Raw genomic sequence first — 17,310 nt, 5'->3', positions numbered from 1 at the left:
AGTAGAGGACTTAACTGGGTCTTTCCAGGGGTCCTCCTCTGCAGCGGCTGCCTCCTCCTCTGTTCCAGTGTGCACTGCAGCCCAGTTATGGGCTGCCAGGCGCAAGCACAGACTGTCTGCACTTGCGCTGTGCAGCTCAACTGGGCTGCAGTGCGCACCAGGTGAGCTCCACTCCACTGGCAGGCCTAACGGAGTTTTTTGGGCAACTCCCTGCTCTGCGATCCCAAAACTCCGTTAGCTCTGCCAGAAGAGCGGAGCATGCCGCAACACCCCTACTCTTACAATTTTTGCAATTAGAACTACCTTAAATCAACAAGACTCACTTGTGGAAGTTCTTGTCATTTACAGAGGTAATTTGTTTTTTATCACACCAATATAGTAATTTAAAAAATGATTTGGAATAAATGTTTTCTCCCTTTCCTACACGTTTTAAGCAAAGCGTCATGTATGTCACGTACACCAGAGATTTTATTTGGAGGCGAGCCCAGACCTCCTGGGAAAGAGGTAAATATGTGGCCAGCTTTGCCCCGGCCCCACCACCAGTGGCGTAATACAAAATGTTGGGCCACTTGCAGAATGTGGTGAGGGGCCCCTCAGAATCCCAGATCTTGCAGATATTGTTAGACCTTGGGCTGAATGACCGCAGAGGCTACTGGGGCGGCGGTAGCATTACGTCCCGTTTACCACCCTTTGAAGAGGCACAGTCTGTGTGGAGATCAGGGCACCTCTAAAGAATGACCGGTATGTTTCTGCCTTGCACGTGCGGCAGGATTCTCATACAGATTACAAAATGCTCATGAAATTACACTGAACTGTGCAAATAATTCTCAAGGTCCAGGATATTTCACAGAAGGCCAATGTAGTTTGCACACCCTGTTAGTGATGCCAAATGCAGTGCCACTGTTACATGCTAACCATCATACTGCAATGAATGTGACAATTTAAAGTATCCCATTTTACCTAAACCCTTAAAATTGCCTGGGCGCGGTATTGTTATTTTGATGTATATTGAAGTGTTAAATGAGCTGCTGATGCGCTCTTCTAAAAACTACAGGCAGCGCCACCATGTGGTAGCCTGTATGAAATAATTGCTGGTCTTGACACATAAGCGTGGGTGCAGAGCACTGGGAAGCACCTGCACAAATTTGTTTAAAAAAATGAAGGTCAATTTAGATTAAAATATCCAATATGCCCAGAGTACATGGAAGGGGCTGCTCTTGGACAAGACAAAGGCAACCCTGAGTACAAGGAATCTTCTCAGCAGAAAAGAGAAGGGCTGCAGACGGAGTACCCGACTAGACACATTAGCATCAAACTTACGTAAAAAATATGCAGTCTTAATTTGCATGTCTCTCTTTCTTTGGATATCCTTGGCTTGGCACAATGGGTACTACCTTTTATTTATTTTCACCTTGAAGTGCTACCGGGTTCTTGTAATAAGGAAGCCACAGAGAACTTCCGGCTCCCGTCGGGTGTTTCGATTGTGTGGTGTCTCTTTTGTATCACAATTTGGGTGTGTGTATGTATGCAGGGCTGGCTTTAGCGCTGGTGGCCCCCTATGTGACAGTCTTTTTTTGGCGCCCCCCATGACACCCTACTCGGATTCACTCACTACCACCCGGAAAATGTGCCCCTCACCTTTCAATAACCCTTGTTTCACATACATTCATTTGTTTTAATGCGCCTGTAAAGGCTGGCTTTATTAATCCGCTCAGCTATCCATATAAAATATACTTCTGTTCTTTGCAGCAAGCATATCAACCCTCTACACTACTCTATGACGAGTCAAAGCTGCCACTAGACAAACTCCCGCCTCTCTCCCTGGCGGGGACGTTAATCACAAGAGGTATCTTGACATTTTAATTGCTTCCTGAAAGCTGGACGCTCAAGGAACTTTTCATCAAGTGCATTCAAATCGCAAGTCATTGCTTAACAGTGCCCCCACCGAGGTTAGTGTCCACCAATCCAGGTGAGCACCTGGTGCGGCCGCACCGCTCGCACTGTCTTAAATCTGCCCTGAATGTATGTATGTGTGTGTGTGTGTGTGTGTATAGATATATATATATATATATATATATATATATATATATATATATATATTTTAGCTTTCTGACAAACTTGTTGTAGTTCCAACTATAGTTGTGTTTAAAATCCCAATGGAAATTACTCTGGGGAAAATAGGTTTTGGGACCTCCCCCCTTTTTCTCTGCCCCTGTTTGACGGCTCATCCCAAAACTTTCAAGACAGCAGCTGAACTGGCTGAAGTATAAGTTTTTTAAATTTTGTGAAGATTCAGCGAGCAGCGCCTAAGTTATTGGCAAAACAAAAAATGCTCTTCCTATGTGCATACTAGGTCTTAACTATAACTACCTACTGGGGAGGGAGGGAGGGAGGGAGAGAGAGAGAAGAGAGAAGAGAGTGTGTGTCTATACACACATGCGCTCCCACACCCACTTAGACAGTCATGCACCCACTCACAGAACCACTCAGACTATCACACACCCACTCACAGAGACACACACCGAGATGTAGGTTTATATATATGTCTGTGTATACATGTGCACACATACATATACACCTACTGCCAGTCACTGGTAGGTAGTTATAGTTAGTGACCTACTTTCCATTGGCAGAGCATTTTTTGTTTTGCCAATAACCTAGGCGCCGCTTGCCGAATCTTCACAAAATTTTCAAAACTTATACTTCAGCCGGTTCTGCTGCTGTCTTGAAAGCTTTGGGGTGACCCATCAAGCCGTGAAAAAGGAAGGTCCCAAAATTTATTTTTCCCCAATTTTAAACACAACTACAGCCCGAATCGCTAGACGGAATTACACCAAATCTAGCAGAAACCTTGCTCTCAGTCATGGAAGTGTGCGTTTTGTGATTTGGTGTAAAACCTTTCACTAGCTTTTGAGATTTTAGAGTTTAAACATAAATATAGATAGCTAGGGATGTGGATCTTCCACAGATCCAACTATCCCAGTGCTGATATCTGATTTGCTGGCAACAATTCAACAAGGAAGTTTTGGCAGCCTTCTTGGAACTGGGTTTCAGGTGAGTCCACAAAAAAAGATTTTAAAAAATGGAAAAGGGGTCAGGGTATGGTCACCCTGAGCCACTGACCTTGGTCTAGGAGTCCCAGACAGGCTAAAAAGGATTTAAACAAAAAAAAATTGGAAAAATCCATGGATGGATCCGCTGATTTTTCTGAGATTTGTTTTTTAAATAAGCATGGTCTCTAGCGCTTTTCCTTTTCTTTGCCCCAGGGTGGGCCAGGGGCACTGGAGGGAGAAAAAAAGGAGGTGGGCGCCCAGGGCCCCACAACTAGGTTTTTTCAAAGCCCCAGGGACCACCACCTCCCTGGGGCAAACAAGTAATTTGTAATAGGGGAGGCACATATGGCCTCCCCCACAGCCCGAGGGATGTCACCTTCCCGGGGCTAAATATGAAATTAATGAGGGGGTCCCGAACATCCCCAGCAGCACTGGGACCGTCACCTCCCCTAGGCCATTTATTCAAATTAAGTGGGGGCTGTGTGGCTGCCCCCACAGCCCTGGGTTCTGTCATTTCCCGGTGGCTAAAATAAAGCAATGAAAGAGGTCTGTTGCAAACCCCCCGGAGACCACCACCTCCCCAGAGCTATATTAAAGGTTGGGGGGGCCATGCATACCCCTTGTGGAGCCAATAATGTCCCTGGGGACCGCCACCTCCCAGGGCCGACTCCTGCTATGTCCCGGGATGTCCACCCCTGGGACGTAGAGCAAACACTTCTGTTCCAGCGGGCGAGAGCTGTCAAAGTGCTCTCATCCACTGGAAGGTGAGGATTCATCTCTTTCCCTGCCTGCAGAGATGTGTGCATGGAAAGAGATTGAACTATTGTTATTGCACACAGACAGCTGCAAGTTTAGCAGCTCCCTGTGTGCAAGAGCAATGCTGCCTCCCGCAGGGAACAGGCTGGGACTGTGGGGCATTCAGGCTCCCCCTGCATACCCATTCCACACTGGGGCCTGGGGTAGCACCCAGGAGAAATGGCCGGGCCCCAGGGGATGGTGTCCCTAGGCCCGAGATCAGCCTGGGGAGGGGGAACGCCCCTTCCCATATTGAATGGAGGCCAGGCCCCAGGGATGTGGTCCCCGGACCATTCAGACCCCCTCCTCTATTTGTTTATGGCTGGGACCCAGGGATGGGGTCCCCGGGGGCAAAGTCGGCAAGGGAAGGGGGGGGCACACTGCCCCCCTTCCACAGAGTTCATGGTTCTCCTTTTAAATTGCTATGAGTATGCAAATGGGCAAATGACCTTGAAGCTGCACCTGCTTGGCCCCGCACTGTCCACTTTAGTTGTTTGCGTATGTCTTCCCGTCCTTTAGCCAGAATGATGGACAGCTTACCAAAGGTCCCCCACTGAGCTTCCCTCCAATTTTGGTGGCACATTCTTGATGCCAAGGAATATGGGGACATCTCCACAAAAAAAGAAGCACTTACATCATATAGATTAGAGTAAGGTCCCTGATTTGGTACAGATTTACATCTTTCTAGTCTTGTTGCCCCCTCATAGGAGGATTCATGTTATCACAGAATTCTAGAGAAAGACACAATCATGTTTCCAAAACACACATAAGGTCACTGGTGACATTTTCTTGTGCTCCATTACACAGCTGTGGTGTAGACTACATACTGGACATTTACCCAAGGAGGCAGAAAGAACCCCACTAGGGTAGATATTTTGTGCAAAGCTGTGGATTCTTGTTAGATAAAAGGGCAGGCGAGGGTCCTTTGTGACCGAGTCACTCACACAACTACTGACACACTCACACAGACACTCACACACCCATTCACAGGCGCACTCAGACACTCATGCACCCCCTCAGACACTCATGCAGCCACTCACAGACCCACTCAGACATTCACACATTTACTCACAGACCCTCTCAGGTATTCATGCACCCACACTCAGACCCACTCAGGCTCATGCACCCACTCACAGACCCACTCAGACTCAGGTACCCACTCACAAACTTACTGAAACACTCATGCATCCACTTGCAGTCCCACTTAGAGACTCACGCACCCACTCACAGACCCACTCAGACACTCACGCACCCCCTTCACAACCCCACTCAGACTCACACAACTACTCACAGACCCATACAGACACTCACTCACCCACTCACAGAGATACTCTCACACCCAGACACCCTCTCACACCTATTTTCAAACTCAGAAAGACAGGTGTTGTTACCAACTCCTGCAGGCAACGGCCTTTGATAGTGAGTAGCGCAGGACAGGGTGGTTATAAAGGGGTGGACAAAGGCCTTGCTGCCAACCCCCACCACAAACGGCCAACGGCCATGCACAGTGGTGTCTGAATTAACATATACTTATTAGAATACTTTACATTTAAAAAACATAGAAATTCACTGGAAAAAAACAAAGGTTACAGGGATGTTGTAGTTAGGAAATAGAATTTAAATAACCATAGAAATTCACTTAAAAACCAAAGATTAAAGGGACGTTATAGTTAGGTTCTGAATTTACTTGCACAAAACCAGAGAAATTCAACAATTATAGTTGGAGTTATTGTAAGTACTTATAACTCGCGCCCTTGCCATGCACTGCTAATTACCCCAGATATTACAGCACTGATGACAACTTTTATAACATCAATAGAAATATCACTGAAAGATTAGCAGTCAAATTATTGAATAAAAAACAGTGCAAGGAGAGGGTGCGAGTTATAGTTACTTTAGGCCATGAGTTATAGTTACTTGAAATAACTAACAATAACTGCTGAATTTTCTTGGTTTTGTGTAAGTAAATTCAGGACCTAACTATACTATACCATCCCTGTACCCTTTGTTTTTTTAAGTGCATATACATATATATATATATATAGCGCATGTGTGTGTGAGAGAGAGAGAAAATAAGAGAAAGTCCAAAACGTGTGATTTCAAGACTGAATATAAGTGTGCAGGACTATTTGAGAGGGACTGTGGGCAGAGAAGGCAGCAGACGAGAAAGGGAGAGATAAGGTGACCAGATTTTGAGAAGGAAAAACCGTGACAGGCCAGACATAAAAATAGAAATAATTCCTTTAGTTTTACTTCTCTCAGGTGCTGTAAATGTGTATATACAGTATACATACACACACATTCACAAGGCTACGTTTGCATAATTACATACCATTTGCTGTGATTAGCTATGGCAGGACCTCCACTCTGAGCCCCCAGGCCCTTCTCCCCACTTTGCCTCCCCTCTGCTAGGAGTATGCAGCCCAATCCCTTTTGTGCTACCAGAAAGAAACAAATCAAATGCTTAGTTTATTTCAAACTTCAGAAGTGCCTGTGAAAAGAAGAGTACAGTTTCAATTCTTCTGTGCAAGATGACTTGACCGTTGTCCCAAAAACCGGAGGTCTATGAAAATCCAGGTCATTTGGTCACCCTAGGAAGAGAGTGTGTATTACAGAGTAAAAGTGTGGCAGCATTGCAATGTTTGTGGGCATAGAATCTGCCAATCGCCCAACTGGCTGGGCTGTAGTAAATGGTGTGGAGATTGGATGTCGTCCTCTGGTTAAGTCCTTCTTTATCTGCCAATTTCCCCTTACTGGCAACACTGAAGACTTGGGATTCAACAGGACACCTTATGTGCTGCAGGTCCTCCCTCTCAATCTCCCAAATACTGCCCTTCACAGGCCCCTCAGCACAGATTCTGTTTGTAGTGTGTAAAGTTGCAAGAGAAAATCCATACAGGCATATTGAAGCGGTCGGAGGGGCGATCTGTATGTCCTCAGAATGGGCAGTGTCATTATGAAAGAGTGCATATGTGAGCGCGAGGTTGAAACAGAAAGCAAGTGTATGTGAGGGTGAAAGAGGAATTGTGCAGGGGCAGCTCCTCCATTAGTGCGGAGAAGCGATACCCCACACTCAGCAGCGGCAGCCGCAAACCTTTTTTACTAAAAAACGATAATAAATTGTGTTTACCCACAACACAGTTTATTATCGGTTTTTGGTAAAAGGGTGGGGCCAAGGAAGTGACGAGTAGTGAGGGGGAGTGCATAGCATTCCCCCTCAGAGCGCATGTGTGTTTGGCCGGCCAAACAAACATGCGTAGTAGGCTCTCTCCAGCCCAGCAACACAGTTGCCAGGCTGGAGAGAGCCTGCACAAGCTCCCAGTCTGCCTGGGAGCACCCTGGCTGGGCGCTCCCAGCCAATCCTGATGCTGCTTTGAGCAGCGTCAGCATAGGCTGCAGGGTAGGCTGGGAGCCTATGCCTGCAGCCAGGAGATGGAGGAGCGGTGTGGTGCACGGCGTCAAGGTAAGTGTTTTTTTTTTTAATTATTTTTAATTCCCCTTTACCCGGGCACAATCCTGCCCCTTCTGCTTGCCAGTAGCCTCTCCTCGGATTGTGAGAGTGAAAGAGGGAATGCGAGAGTTATAGGGAGTGGGAGTGTATGAGCAAGAGAGAAAGCAAGACAGCCCTCTGTCAATCTGTGGAGATGATGTGTGTATCAGAGATAGTGCATAACATCGGGAGTGTGGGGCTGGGTGTGTGTGATGCTACGAGCACGTGTGCGACAATTTTAGTATATAGAAGTATCTGCAAGTGCGAGTAAGGCAGAATATGATAGTTTGTGTGAAAGTGTGTTGGGGGTGTGTTAGGGAAAGATTGTGAGTGTCAGAAACCGTCTCGCAGTGTGAAACAATGACAAAGAGAATAAATGTGTGCGAATGAGATAGGATGTGTGTGTGTGACCGCGTGTCTGAAAGAGAGAGACCGAGAGAAAGCGCGAGTTCGTAGCTATTTTCTTCGCATTCGATTTTAATACACTTTTCCTCTTCAAACGAGCTGGAGCGCTCTTCCCTCTGGCGTGCCAGATAAAAACAAATGGTTAAAGCGGTGGAATGCAATCCCCGGGCCTCTGAGGCGGAGCAGCATTAAAATGCACCTTCCCTGTGATGATTTAAAGCATTCTTTTCCATTAAGGCTCTCAGCAGCGGCAGGGAGATACAGATGAAACGGGCGCCAGAGAGGTCGGCCTCAGAGATGGGCCTACCAAGCCTCCCTGAATTCCTCCGAGTGTGCCCCTCTGGAATACAGGTTTTATATATATATTTTTTTTTTAATCGAATCTCCTTAGTATGGATATACCATGCATAGTTTAATAAGCAGAGTTACACCGAATATATGTATTTGTTTTGCAGGTTCTTTAGTGCAAACTAGAACAATGGGTGTCAAAGTAGGGTGACCAGATTTTGAAAACTGCTTTCTTTGGTAATAGAAGGACTTCAATTTTAGAAGCACCCAGGGGCAGAGAATATCGCTCATCAACAGAGAAATAAAGACAATGAGACACCGAGGGAATAAATTAACTGTAATTTTTTTACCCAGTATTATGAGTGTATATTAAATTGCTTCCTGTTAAGAGCTACTAGTTAGTAATGCCTTGAAAAACACACAAAACTTGCCTTCCTCTGTTCAGTTGACCCTCCCTGAAAACCAGGACGTGCTAAATTTGCTTGGTCACCTTATGTCAGAGCACTTTAGGTATCCATGAACTGGATAAAAGAATCCTGCATCTTCCTGTAGAGGTGAGCGAGCCATTAAAAGCTCGCGCCAGGCTTGAGTCTGAAGCCTGGCTCCGGCTCAGCTTGAGGTCTTGTTGGAACCTCGAGCCCTTAACAAGCTGACCTCTTATGGGGTTTCTGTCTGTCTCCCTCTCTCTATCTACCTAGGATCTGGCATTATAACATAGTTGCCAACTGTGGATCCAGGTTCAAATCTCGGCATCGACTCCACATCCTTTGATTCTGATCAAATCACTTAATCTACCGATGCCTATAAACAATGCATGTGAACGTGTGTAATGCAACTGGTGCTCATGTAAAGTGCTCAGGCATCCGATGAGTTCATGCTGTATTTAAAAACTGCAGAAAAATTAACTAAGAGGATAAAACAAAGCCTTAACATAAGGAAAGACAAATAGCTATGCATTTCTCTCTGATTTGTACAAAGTGAAGCCAGAAAACTTGGATAAATTGTGGTCTCCACACATAAATTGTACAATCTTAAATATTTTATTCCACCAAATTCCTTCATTATAGCCATTAAAAGCACTTTAGACTAACAGTTGTACAAAATTATCACTATTATTAATATCAAAGCTTCCATATGTTTTTGAATTCTGAAGAAACTTTATCATATGTTACTTGATTTTTGTTGCATGATTTACATAGCAAATATTTTCAGGGCTCGGCTCATGCATGGGCTCAAAGATCCAAGCCAGACCCTTGGCTTGGCTCTCCCTATTAATACTTCAAACGAGAGATGCAGTCTTTGGCATGCTGTTAATGAAATACCTTTTAAATACCTGTGGCCCATATAATATAGGGTGACACGTAGTCTCAAACTTACCTCACTATAGGTCTCATTAAAAGTCGTATGTAGTTTGTGGTGCACCTTCTGTAAATTCGAAAAGAGCAGGGTACAGTATATACAATTCATGCAATTTACAATCTGTATATCATGCTGAGTTTCAGAACTCAGAATGGAGAACTGTTTTCCCTCACACTTTGTCAGGGGTGGCTCCTTCGTTAGGGTAGAGGAGCGCGCCCCCCTCAAAAAAGCAGCAGCTGCCAAAGTTCTACAAGAAAACTATAATAAACTGTGTTTATTATCGTTTTATTGTAGAAGGGGTGGGGCCACAAGCCGTGACGAGCACAGAAAGGGGAGTGCTCAGCACTCCCCTTCAGTGTGCATGTACGTTTGGCTGGCCATCTCAGGCCAGCCAAACATACATGTGCACTAAGCTCTGTCCAAACCGGCAACACAGTGCCGGGTTGGAGAGAGCGGGCAGACTCTCCCAGTCTGTCTGGGAGCGCCCTGGCTGGGTGCTCCAACCAACCTGAACGCTACTTTCATGCTGCCAGCAGCATAACAGCAGTGTTCAGACTGGCTGCAGGGCAGGCAGGGAGCCTGTGCCTGTGGTGAAGGACAGATAAGCTGCGCGGTGGTGGTGGTGGTGCATTCCGGTACTTTTTTTTTTTTAATTACGAGTAATTTCTCTTCTCCCCCTGCTCAACCCGCTGCCACGAACCGCCCCTGCACTACGTGACAGATTTTAACTTGAAAATCTTGTAAAAAAGCTCTTGTAGTGTTAAAAGCACACAGTAATGATGCAGTGAGATAGGAATTGTAAATTACAACCACCCCCTCCCAACAAAATGCATTTTAAAAGTGGTTTTAAAGATGCATCGACCATTGCATTGCATGAAAAAAGGACTAGCACCTTCCTCTGACTAGCTCTGAGGATGTGAGCAACCAATCAGGGTTTTTTAAAACTTATTTTTAAATTAAATGTATAAATACACAAGAGAAAAAAAGTAAACTCAATGTACCCTGATACTACATTTCTCATTCCTGCAGTGACAGCCGTCATTATTTTGTCACCCAAAATCGAGCAGCCTTCCCTGCCCATGCATAAAGGCTTTCCTTGCCCTTGTCACCACTGCTATGACTACCTCAGAAATGTCAATTTTATTTTTAACTGCAGAGCAAACATTTAATAAGTGAAAAAGTCTTAGGAGCTTGTCACACGGCTTCACCTGGCATATTGGTCTTGACAGAAGCCAGCACTGCATTGGGGTCCAACAAGGGTTTCTCTGGTAGCCTGCACGTGCAGGTGGGGGAGGTTGAATTTCAAAGTTAGTGCTTGGGACAGATTGTGAGAGCTAGTCTCCAGAAGGCCTATATGCTTCAATTTATTATCGGCATTTATTGGCACCATCTGAAATTAGTACAACCCCATTTCAACTTCTTTATCAGTGAGCCCTTCCACAGGGCTTGGGGATCTCTGTCATTTGATTAAATATATTAGTAAATATAGTTTAGTTGTTTATTTTTCAGATTTTTGTATTGAATTTCAAGATAAAGAAAAACTATGCCATACATTACATCCCATATTCTATAGCGTCTCAGGACTGAAGAAGCCATAGTAAAGGACATCAACTAATATGTGCTTACAAAGCACTGAATTAAGAATACATGAACAAATAGAAAGTAATAATATTAGGTAATATTCAGCAATAAAGGGTAGATTGCATAACATGACATGGTGCAAAAGAAACAAGAAAATTAGAAGAACAAGAAAAATCTCTGCAAATAGGGAAGAAGAGGAGCAAAGAAAGAAAGAGGAATAGGATACACATATTTCACATAATTAAGTCAGTTATCATCCTCAAAGAGCATGGAATTCAAAACCCCATCATGCAAACCCTTTACAGGGGGTTAATTAGACAGTCGAAACAATGTATTTATGGAGGTTCACTTTTTTGCAAGTAGACATCAAAAGCATCCCATATATGTCTAGAGCGAGTGCAACCATATGATTTAACATACAGTACATTATCAGCACGCCGAGTAAAACAAAGTAGGTTCCACCATTTTTCAAAAGACGTAAAAGATGTAAGCTTCCAATTGGAAAGTATTAATTAACACCTAAAACTAATATAAGATCAATCAACATTGAGACTTGGCCCATCCATTCTGCAGGTAAAGGATTAGCACAAATCCCCAAAGCTACTGTCAGGAAGGAATGTGTACCCCAGTTATATCATAGATTAGGGAGTGGATCTAGGATCAAAAAGGCGAAACATTTTACAAGTAAAGAAAGTTCCTCAAGGTTTAGTTAAATCATTGCCTGTATCGATTAAGTAGAATACTTCTGATGCAGACACAGATGTCTTCAGTGTCTTGTGTGATTGGATGGGGGGGGCAAAGGACTTGTTTTTTCCCCTTTTTTAGCGGAGTGTTTGTTGGCCTATTGCTCAATCCAGGAAGGCAGCTTTGATGCAGGATTGGGTTTGAGGAGGCTGTGGTATGTTTATGCAGCACTGTGCTAACTATAAGGCTTCACTGCTGGGTTGTGCACATGAGGTTGTAAGTCCTCTATGTAGTACATTCTGTTTGAGTAAAGCTAACTGAGGATGTAAATGAACAAAGGGTGTGTAGTGGTATTGTTGGGTGTGAAGAGCAGTTGGGTTCCTGAGTCATGTCATACAAGGTGCAGGAGGGTCATGCCCATTAAGAGTAGAGGAAGGGGTCTCCAAATCAACTGGCTGAGCAGCAGTGGAGTTGCTACCACCGAGTAAGACATTAAAACAGCAGAGCTATTGGCACAATCGAACTAGCAATGAACAAGTCCATGTAGCAGCAACCCGGGTGGTTAACAATGCAGTATACACATGCAGGCTAAAAGGGTGGCCACAAGTCATGCCCTTAACCACCACCACTGTCACTGGTGACTTACACTGGAGGACTGTCGCAGCATGCAGAAAAAATGGGAGCCAAAACAAAGCAAGACCCATTGGCATCGCCCAACTACCATCCCCCCCCCCCCCAAATCATTGGCATCTTTTCTCGCTGCTCGGAACAAATATAATGTGAAATAAGTGTCCATCTAAAATACTCTCAAACACCTCATGCCAATGCCTCTTGCTGCATACTCACTCTGTGCAATCTTGGCTAAGTGCAGGCGATTCACCCAAGAGATCTTGCTGAGTGGGCTGGGTGTGATGAAGACCACTGTCACACTGATGGGATGTCCTGACCTGTGAGTGGGGAGATTGGAAAGCGTGGGTGAGGGGTGAAGCGAAACAAGCATGGTGGGGAGAGACGGGAAGAATAACAGGAGAGATGATCTTCAACATCAAACAGTCACATATATCAAGCTGCAGGAGTGGCAGAGCATTCATGGGTGCTTACAAAATCCCAAATTAACGGCAGCTCAGTTGTATAGAAGGTAGAATCACATCAATTTTTCACATAATAAGCCCCTAGGGCGCGCGTGGTAATAGTCCCTGATGTAAAAGTTCATGTCACCACCATCCCTTTCAAACTTAGACAACACTGAATCATACAATATATTAAACTCATAGCCCAAGCTCTGCCATCAGTGTGGCTTCACAGCACTATCTTCCAAACTTGATTATCACAGATCCCACCTCAGACCGGAGTCTGAGTAATCATGTAAACTGTATCAGACGAGAGGTTTTTGTGACTGTTTGCTGTTTTCAATAAGTGTGTTTTAATCATGGCTAGGCCAGCGAGTTAGGTGGCAATACATATCACTAGCCTCTCGAATACACGTTTTACCGCACCCTGGATACAAATAGTTATGCCACCAGACCAGCAATAGAAATCTATACATTACCAGTCTCCCAAGAGGCATTTATGTATCACCAGACCTGTAACACTCGTGTACGGGTCACCAGCCCCCGTCAAAAATGTAGATGTCATAACCCGTCCATGCATGTACACGCCATCAACACTTCACTTTAAATGTAAGTCTCTATTTCCTGGAGTGTACGTCATCAGGGCATCAAATGCATACGTTTTAATAAAATGTTATGTCTCCTTGCTTTTTAATTCAAACATACTTATGACCAGGCCTCGGACAGAAAAGTTCTTGGCACTAGTATTCGACATAAATTTACAGATCCCAAGGCTGGCAATAATGCAAATAGAAAACGGATGCAAACGCACGTCACCAGCAGTCCTATGGATACTTGCATGACATCATTAGCTGCATTCACATGTGGCTGTCAGCAGTCCATTGGTACAAAACGCTCAAGGCCCAGTGGCAAGACAGCACAGTGGTTCATCCTCCCCGCCACAGGTTTTTAGGGCTAATGATTTGATTTTTAATTTGATATATTTCCGTAGTGGGTACACACCACCTGCGTGGTGCAGTCAGTAAGATATAGCTTTCAAAACCACCCCCACAGCTGCATCGTTCAAGTCAGACAGCACTGTGGAGCATGAACTTAGAATTATAGACAGGACGCTTGAGCCGTGGAGCACCCTTGGTAAGAGTTACTAACAATATTAGAAGCACACTTGAATATGTCTGTATCTTTTATTCGCTTTAGTTTAAGCATTTCTCAGGCCCCAAGGGTAGAGGGACGCTAGTCACGCCAGCAATAAAAGAGTAAAACATGACCAAAATGGCAGCGATAATAAAGAAGGTGCTGAGCAACGTCGTTAATGCTTCCCTGAAAGGCTATAAAGATGGACTGTGCCGCTATCCTCGGCAAAGAGTTTCAGAGGTGAAGAGCTGCCACTGAAAAAGCCTGACTTAAAAAAAACTTTTGTCCAGTGTAGGATGCAGGCAAAGCGCATCCTGCCTTCCAGTGGTCTGGATGACAGCGGTGCCTAGGATTTCTCCACAAGAGGCACAGGCTGGGAAAGAACAAAGGTCACGAAGGTGAAAAGGCAAGGCCTAAAGTTCAAAGGCAACCAGTGAAGTCTACCTAAAACTGGAGTAATAGAAGTAATCTTCCATGCACCCAACCACCAAATATTCTGCAGAATCAATAACACATGCAGAGCGGTAAGTACAGATGGAGTAACCCAAACATGAGAGAATTCCCACCAGGCTGCCATGAAAAAGTGTAAATGATACACCCAGTGCTTAATTTGAGCTGGAGGTCGCAGGTGGTGCCCACTGGCACTCAATTTAGGGAACTGGTACTTACTTTTCCACAACAGACTTTGATCTAGAGCAGTGATGCCCAACCTTTTGACTTCTGTGGACATCCATTTTATCAGTATTGGACTCCCGGAAACCCCCATTCATTCAATATTGGAATCCGGGGACCCCCCGAATGAGCCATTACTGAAAGCTGGGGGCCTAATCTGTTAATATTATTAAATTTTCAAAGCAGTCATGGACCCCCTGGAGAGGCATCACAGACCTATAGGAATCCAAGGGTGCCTGCACTGGCGCTAGGCAGCGCAGTGAGCCAGCGCAACAAGGAAGCAGAAACGCATGTTACATTTGCAGTTATGGTGCAATTCTCATGTCTACCTTTCACAAAGCACAGCATGTTGGCTTGCTGTACTGCATGAAATTTTAGTAAACATGCCCACAGGTGTTCAACCCTCCTGTGTTGGGATTTGAGTAACTAACAGAGACAAAAGGATAGAAAGCCCACACGAATAGAAGAGCGTGAATTCATGAACCAAAAACTCAACCTTGGCTGAATTTTACTTGAGCAAATGTCTAGACACAGAGTCCTTCCTGATCCCAAGATATTTCTGTTAACTGCAGACTTCACCCAAGAATAAAATGTTAGAGCCCACATACAACATCATGTCACTCAGGAGGTACACATAGATGTGGGTGACAAGCCTGATCTCTGAGGAACAGATTGTTAGAAACAGGGTGTGAACAGGAGGTATTGCATGAAGAAGCTGGAGGATGCCAGAAAGACACAGTGGAAACTAAGCACTGTCTCTCACCCATGAGTTTGTAGCCTAAATAGAGAGGAGAGCTTATGGTCCACCATGCGAGATTGCACGTAAAGAGCCAGAAGCTCTCAAACAGGCAGACACCGTCCTCATTTAGTGCATGCATTACAACGTCCAAAGCTTGAATGGTGGTGACTATCTGGCTGCCACAACTCAACCACAACCCAAACCTATAAAAACAGAGAAAGTTGCAGGAAGCCAAGTGGTACCCACCTTGCAAAGTCGGCAAGAAAACTGTCTTGCACGAATGGTGGGATGATTGGAACCCCTTTAAAATAATGAAAACACCTTCCTAGGTCTAAAAGTGTCTAGGAGCATTCTGACGAAGACATTCATTTATGGAATCCTTACCAGAAACTAATGCTAGGGAAGCTTGTCTGACTAAATGAGAGTTAATTGGCTCATCTTCTGAAGTGGGAGATTTCATAGATGCTAAGGCGTCAAAAGGTCTAAATCTCAGTGTACATTAAACGTATTCCATAAATGAGCGTCTAATGAGAAGTAATTGCATATGTTACCATCTTTGCCAATAAAATAAAATGCAGACTAATATTAGTCAGTGCTTTCCTCTGTGTAAATGGGAGTCAAGGCTAAAAATCGGGTTGTATTAGTAAAATATTTCAAGGTGATCCATGTCTTTATTGCAAAGTAAATATCCCTCCTTTAGCCTTGGTTGACCAAACACCTATTCTACAGCGGTGAGTACCAAATGGCAATCTTGCACTTTACACATATCTAAGTACGCCTTCCTTCCGTTCGCTGCAGTTATGCTACTAGAATGAAAACGTTCTATAATTAAAGAATACATTAATTTTAATATTATATGACTTCATACAGTATTGAAAATATATGCGCGTCTTTCTGAGAGTGCACTATTTATGTCTGTAGTAAAAAGAATGGCACTGATATTGTCATTGTTGATTCTTTCAAGCAGTGAAGTTGTTACTGTGTGCACAGAAATTACTTTCTTTGCTTTTAACGTGCTATTTTTAAAGTTTGTTTTATCTGCGACCTTTTTTGTAGCCATTTTGCAAAGCTCTGCAAACAAACGGTGCTAATCGCATAGAAGTTTAATGTGAATTATTTATACTCCATTTTCAGTGCTCATGGAACAAAGGGGACTGGATTGAATGGAATCGTGTAATTCCCTTATTCACTGATTCACTGATTGAAGGAATTGTGATGCCAGGGAAAGAAAGAGAACTAATTGGCTGCAGGGCCGGACTGGCCTTTTATTCTATCTGGCATTTCTCGGAGGGGCTGCAGCCGCTAGAGGCCGGTTGTGAAAGCCTTGGGCCGCTCTCTGGTGCCTCGGTCGCTATCACCAGTTAACTGCGGCAGGCACGGGGCGGCTTCAAGATAGAAAGAAAAAGAGGGAGGGCGCTGGAAAGAAATAAGTTTGAGAGAGACATGAACGACAGAAGGAGAGGCAGAGAATGGATAGATGGAAAGAGAGAGGAAAGGCGAGGGGCTGGCCTGAGCACTTAGCCGGGCCGGCACCGATTAGCTGCTGAGATGGAAACGGGCTAAGAAAACACATTACTTGGAACAATGAACTTTGGGGCAATGCAACGTCAGCTAGAATCTATAGGGCTGCCTTTAGGTTACATCTCCGAATTTTACAGTATTTCATGGACATTTGTCAGTGCTTTTCAGGCGCATAAATACACCAAGCTTCGGAATATAACATGCATGAATACAATCAGAACAAGCTTAAATGCAGATAAGAAGACTATGTAGCAGAGTCACATTTTCAGCAAAATGTAATTAGAATAATTCAGAATAATTTTAAAATCTAAAAGGTACAACACTTTGAACTTGATTGTCAGGTCAGGGGAGAACTTTCAATTCAAACAAAATAAATGGAAGAAGACTAATGCATGCGTTTTCCATGTAGCTCGAGTAAAATAGAACAAAGGAAAAAGCTCAAAGTTACCCCCCCAAAATTGGCCTCTTAATACATGTTGGTGTGTCCTGTGCATGTGAATACCGTAGGAAACGTTTTTT

General features: G+C 44.3%; 1 protein-coding gene across 11 annotated transcripts in view; it reads right to left on the bottom strand.

Moving 5' to 3' along the window:
• The window catches only part of ARHGEF10L (Rho guanine nucleotide exchange factor 10 like), a 552,090-nt gene that overhangs the window by 118,060 nt on the left and 416,720 nt on the right, over window positions 1–17,310 (bottom strand). For all 11 annotated transcript variants that reach the window (XM_069240675.1, XM_069240678.1, XM_069240680.1 and 8 more), the window contains one exon: window positions 12,502–12,602. In XM_069240675.1, coding sequence (XP_069096776.1) covers window positions 12,502–12,602 — 101 coding nt within the window. The remainder of the gene's footprint in view (window positions 1–12,501; window positions 12,603–17,310) is intronic.

The sequence above is a fragment of the Pleurodeles waltl genome, chromosome 6, assembly GCF_031143425.1.
Source record: "Pleurodeles waltl isolate 20211129_DDA chromosome 6, aPleWal1.hap1.20221129, whole genome shotgun sequence".
Classification (NCBI taxonomy): Eukaryota; Metazoa; Chordata; class Amphibia; order Caudata; family Salamandridae; genus Pleurodeles; species Pleurodeles waltl.
Note: the sequence above shows the minus strand (reverse complement) of the source record. Positions and strands in the feature narration are given on the sequence as shown.